General features: G+C 39.5%; 1 protein-coding gene across 1 annotated transcript; it reads left to right on the top strand.

Annotated features, from left to right (window-relative positions):
- Positions 1 to 2348: 2348 nt before the first annotated feature.
- LOC148195341 (uncharacterized) lies at positions 2349 to 6426 on the top strand. Its single transcript, XM_088094863.1, has 2 exons — positions 2349 to 3375; positions 6241 to 6426. The coding sequence occupies exons 1-2, from the start codon at positions 3129 to 3131 to the stop codon at positions 6330 to 6332; spliced, it is 339 nt and encodes a 112-aa protein (XP_087950989.1). The 5' UTR covers positions 2349 to 3128; the 3' UTR covers positions 6333 to 6426.

Genomic DNA, 6426 nt, shown 5'->3' with positions numbered 1-6426 from the left:
CCTCTACATGAGGATGAGCAATCACGGAATATCAGGATGAACAGCCATCAGCGATTTTACCATGGTCATACTACACTACTTCTCATATTCACATCATAGAGACGTTCCTCCTTGGAACGCTCATTCACAATCCAATCCAATAAAATTCAATCAAAACATCATTCGCACATTATTAACCATTCCTCTTATTCAAATTTCCATTCTGTGTTCCACTCTCTTAATTTTAAAGAACGTTCATCACTCAATAGATAGGGAAGAACATATTACAGTACACATACATCCACGTTTCTGAACAAAAGAAACGAACCATTATCCATTCACGGACGTTAAGACCAATGAGTAATTTAATTGAGATTGAGTCTAAAAGATCCGAATAATACTTAGGAAAATTCTAAGTATAAAGACTTGAGGTCAAATGAAAAGGACCATCACAGTTTAAATGAATTCAAATAAATAATCAGAGCATTAATAAATTCGGAAACGAACACTGCCAGTCAAAGACCGAACGTTGATTAATAAATTGAACGAACGCTGTGAAGTTCGCTCACGAAGCAATGATAAGGACGAGCGCTCAGTAGAAACCGAACCCTTCTTAGGACGAACGCTAGGTCAATGACCGAGCACCAAATAGAACGAACGCGCATTTGAACGAACGCTCAATCTAAGACCGAGAGCTCATTTGGACGAACGCTCAGTCTAATACTAAGCGCTGCTTATGACGAACGCTGGAAACAAAACCGAGCGTTCTAAATACTCTTCAATTTATTTTCAATCGTGGGACAAGCTAGGCTAAGCCGAACGCTCACACCTAACTCTTGACACCAATAACGCTCGTTCTTAATCAGAGTCCTTTCCAAATGAAATAACCCTTATTCTAAGTGATTTTCCAGGGAAACCGAACGGTATAAGACCGTTCGATAACGAGCGTACATGATCAATCAGAGAAGATAAAAATTTCCAGATTTTTCAAACACGATAATTTCACAGATTTCATATGATTTGAACTTTTAAAAAAATTCATCTTCACCATAAATCTCATACATTACAGAATTCATATTATAATCTCCCCAATACAGAATTTTTCCAGTTCAAACATATCATCATCAACATACAGTTCAAATCATTTTCCTTCCAAATCATACAGAAAATCAATCACATTACAACTCATACATCTTATTCTCTGAATAAGTTCAAACAACATTCATAACATACATCCATTGCAACTCTGCTCATTCATGCACACTCAAAATTCATATATTTCATACATTTCAGACATCCAGCACACTTCATTACTGTCATACAAATCAAACAGGTATTAAATTAAATTACTAAAGCTTCCCTTACCTGGTCTAGCAGTGCACTTCCAAATGCTTAGGGTTTCTCTCGTGCTCTCACGGCTTTCTATCCAGAAATTCACCCCACGATTTCCACTAAATCTAAGATACCAAAATCACATACAGTTCAGACCTATAATTCATTCATGCAACCAGAATTTGGTTTGCAGAAACAGAAGAAGAAAACGTTAAGGGAAAAGAACTTACCCGCCACAGAATTCTAACTTGTTCGGTTCTAATGAAAGCTTACAACCCCGAGAATTATTCTACGGTTTCTGAAATGGAAGCAGAGATGTTGGTAATGAGTGATCTTAGAGAGAAGATGAAAAAGTTTAGAGAGAAGGCAGAGATGAAGAAAGGCTAGAGTTTCGTGAGGAAGAAGGTGATTGCATGCAGAGAATGGGAAGAGTTTTTCTGAAAATTCACTTCCTTCCTTCACAGAAACTAACTCCCATTCTCCACACACCACTTGTCTTCCACTAACGTTCTCAGAGTGCTTTAACCGTGACACTTGGCAGACGCATGCAGTGGGAGTGTGAGTGGGTTTTGACGTGGCACGGTGCATTAATGGTGTGATCAGAGAATGGATTAGTGTGTATTAATTTATCAGGTTCTCACAGAGTACAAGATGATAAATAAAAATTTCAAGTTATTGAAATAATTTTTTTCTATTTAATATTATTGGCTTAACTTCAATAAAAATTATTTAAAATGAGACTAGATTTATTAACTTAATTATTGGTTTTTTTATGGGAGTAGGCAAATCAGTCTATTATATTATCATAATAGATAGATTTTAAAAAAATTACAAAAATAAACAAAATGTGCATGTTTAATGAGTGATGATTGTAAGACCCGTATTTTAAGGACTGGTGGGGACATGGTGGTCACCCACCTTTTTCATTATTGGAGGTGCATTATTACTTACTGGAAGCTTAGCAAAGGGAGGGCCGACATTCATTTTCCAAACACATTCTTTCTCTCTCTAAAACTTCATTCCAAAATTCTCTCGCTTCTCTCTAAGATTCCAGCACCTTGGACCGTGAAGGTGGCTTCTCCTTTTGCTGGACCAACTACGTCTTTAAGGTGTTGGACCGTTTCCTCCAAGTGCTACTGGTGCTGTTGCCGCTGTCCATCCAGCCAGGCAGTGACACCTCTTGCATGCTGCTACTGCTGTCCGTGAAACCAAATCAGACTGTGTGTTCTCTTCATTTTTGCAGGTCTCAAGCTTGCTAGATCCGTGAGTCAACTTCATTCTCAAGTAATTTGGTGCAGCATTTGAAAAAGGAAATCAACCTGTGATAAGAAGTGCACCGTTCCAGCTCCAAAACAATTCATGCGTGTTCTTTGGAATAAAAGAAGCAACGTCCTCTTCCTTCAGATGTCCCATGTGCACTTTCTTCAATTAATTTCTTGGACATGGGGAATAAAGTCGTGAGTGGTGTGTGTTTCTTCTAAACCAGTTTTGAAATGAGTGATAAAGTGGGCCATAATGCTTTCTTCCAACAAAATAGTCACCTTATATTATATAAGTGGTGGCTCCCATTTTTATTCTAGCAATAATGGACATGCAAAAGTGTAGGGCCGTGTGCTATTTACACTTCAACAAATTCAACTTTTGCATTTAGGAGTCCTCCACGTGAGCTTTCAACCAATTGGTGGCCCCCTCATTCCATCAAGCACGGTTTGCATACTCCAAAAAGAATGTTCCAATTAAATTCCAAAACATTGCTTGCTGCCGAAATGAATGGCCATGGGCCGTGTGGCTGTGAATCAAAAGCATAGAAGAGAGCCATGTGGGAGAGCAGCCAGAGGAAGGGCACCCTTCCTTCCATTTCCAGCCGTTCAAAGAGCACCCAAGGGAAGCAGCACCAACTTCAGAAGTGCAGAGAGGAGGATTTGGGTTGGACATCTTGTGAGAGTGAAGCTGTTGCAGTAAGATCTGGGAGAGGAAGGGGAGAACTACTGAAGTTTCAAGGAGATCTTGATCTGCACGTCTGGAAGGAGATAGATCCCAAATTTACATGGAAGTCTTCAAGAGGTAAGGGGAGCTTGATTTATTTCATTGATTGTTGAGATATTTTGGCTTTGCTGCAAATATGTGAAAAATCTGGATGAAAAGGGGAGGGTTTTCTGGGTTTCTGGACTCTGGTGCGATTCTGCATAATTTCTGCAGAATGCGCGTTCGTCCAATTTTGGGGAATCAAAATTGGACGTTCGCCCAACGGTGCTCGACCAAATAGTGGTCGGCCAATTTCTAAACATTCGTCCAATTCTGGTGAAATTCGACGTTCGTCCAAATTATTGTGCGTTCGGTTTCTAACGAACGTCCGTGTTCGTCCGTCAAGTCTGTAAAAATGAGACGCTCGTCCAAACAGTGAATTATGAGCGTTCGTCCTTAACTTAGTATCTTCGTGGAGTAACCTTGAACGTTCGGCCTTGGTCTCAAGACGAACGTCCGTAGGTTATAAAGAGCGTTCGGTCTTTTAGGATGTTTGATCTTATGCGCTCGTCCAAAGCGTCCAATGGTTTAGCGTTCGGCCTAAGTGATGGATCTTAGCGTTCGGCTCAGTAATTGAGCGTTCGGCCTTGTGACAATTATGAGCGTTCGGCTTTTGGGGTATAACGAGCGTTCGGTTTTTGAGTATAAGTATGTGTTCGTCCTTGGTTAAGTGAGCGTTCGTCCAATGTTTTTGGGAGCGTTCGTCCTTGGTTTTTGGTAGCGTTCGTCCTTGGTTTTGTGAGCGCTCGACCTTGGTTCGGTGTTCATCGACAACGTTCGGCCTTTGATGAAGATTATTCCAGAACGTTCGCTCAGACAGCATCAGTGTTGGAAATAGCGTTCGGCAATAATGCATGAATCCGTGGGAGTATTTTGAAGCAATTATTGAGAATTGTTGGTTATTTCCTTGATCCAATATTGGTTTAGTTATACATATTATTGAGAATATGTGTGACTTCGTGATTGAGCACGTTTATACTATTGGTTTAGTTATACATATTATTGAGAATATGTATGACTTCGTGATTGAGCACGTTTATACTATTGGTTTAGTTATACATATTATTGAGAATATGTGTGACTTCGTGATTGAGCACGTTTATTCTACTGGTTTAGTTATACATATTATTGAGAATATGTATGACTTCGTGATTGAGCACGTTTATTCTGTTGGAGGTGGTACATACACTATGTTATTTACTTGTAACTTCGTCGGTCTTTTTAGCATTTTTGCTAGTCTCACGCGTGAGACGGAGATTCGAGTGTCACCTTCTTCTGCGCGAGGAGGTGAATGTCTCGCCCAATGACTTCGGCTCGTGTTGAGTATAGTGCATCGTTACGCGTAGTATCGATGTTTTTACTCGTTAGTCCTTGAGGAGTCGGGGAGATAGGTCTGAAGTCGCGATGGATGACGGCTCGGGTCGCCTGTTATTGAGAGCAGGTTATGACGACAAATTACAAGTAAACGACATCAGTTTATGAAAGACTAGTCTGCAGTGTCATGTGAGTCAATTTATCATGGGAATTGTTATAGTATAGGTAGTGGGTTTATAATGTGATAATTCTGGTTATTCATCTTGCATGTTGTGGCTGTGGTTTCTAACCGTGATGGTCGTACGGATACGGGAGAGATGGTAGTGCAGATAAAGTTGGATTTGGAATACTTCGAGAGAGAGACGGGAAGTAAAACTTGTTGGGTCTATAGGTAGTAACGAGCATTCTTACTAGTGACGTTCGGTCTTGGTGTTATTTATTTTCAAGTAGCGAGCGTTATTAGGCAACAGTTGATCTTGATGATTAGTGGATCTGAGGTAGCTAGCGTCCGATCTTAATTTGGTGACCTGAGGTTTAGTTTGATTACGTTCGGTCAGTACTGAGGTGTTCAGCAGAGTACTCTAGGCGTTTAAACCAGACTCAAGTGTTATTTATTATAGTGTTCTGTCTCGTAGTGATGGTTCTTAGGGAATGATCTTTATTGGTGATGTTGCTCTGAGGTTGTAATCATTTACGGGGAGTGACCGACCTTGATATTCGTTGAGGTAACGATCGATTAATAAATAGTGATTAGTCGTGATGATGCATGATTCAGGCAGTGATCATTCATAGGTAGTGCCCGGTTTGGATGACGCTTGTCTCAGATAAGGATTGTTAACAATTAGTGATTGTACGTAGGGAACATCCGGTCTCGATGAGGTTACCCTCAGATAGTGTTAAATCCAGTAAAGTGATCAATTAAGTGTTCGTCCGAATGGTACTTAATCTGTGGTGTGCGAGATTTGATCTTTGAGCAATCGTTTGAATAATGTTCGAAATAATAGTAATTGTTCTAGTAGAGTACACTGTCTTAACGTGAAGTCTAAGTACTTGATCTTAATTAGCGTTTGATCTTTTGGTATTCGACCTAATGGTATTCGGTATAATAGCATTTGATGTTCAGTTTCGAGCTTAAGTGATCAATCTTAATGTTCGTGTAAACAGTATCCGATGTAATATAAGTTCGTTGTTTTATCGTTTGATTCAGTAATGATATGATATCTGGGTATGTATTGAGGTTGAGGGTACTGTAGTAGGATGTCTTGATCTGTGGTTGATTGTGGACATATTGAGGGGACTAAGAATGAAATCACAAGTGGGGCACCTTCCGTTGATTTGCTCATCAACGTATCATCCGGATGAGGGTTTATTGTGTACTGGATTGATTATTAGGTACTATGGGATGAGTGTCCAACAGGAATTATGGTACATTGGCATGAGGATGTCTGACTTAATTATTATATGATATTTGTATTGAAATAACTATGCTCGTTTTATAAATGATGTGTTTCAGGTTAGCTCACCCTTACTTTGCTTGTTTGTGCATGTGAATGCGATGATCGTATAATGTGTGATGTTATACGGGAGCAGTTGAAGGATTGTCACGTGATCCTGTGCAAGTGGAGGAAGAGATGGAAGATCGAATTAGAAGGATTCAATGTTATCTTTGCAGTTGCGTCTGAGCTTAAAACTGATGTATAGATTTTAGTTGATGTTCGGGATGTTATGTATTATTATAATATTTAAGTTTTGAAATAATTTTTAATTTTGGGTGAA

Source organism: Vigna umbellata, chromosome 7 (genome assembly GCF_029865625.1).
Source record: "Vigna umbellata cultivar VRB3 chromosome 7, Vumbellata_1.0, whole genome shotgun sequence".
Lineage (NCBI taxonomy): Eukaryota > Viridiplantae > Streptophyta > Magnoliopsida > Fabales > Fabaceae > Vigna > Vigna umbellata.
This window is presented reverse-complemented; position numbering and strand designations above follow the sequence as displayed.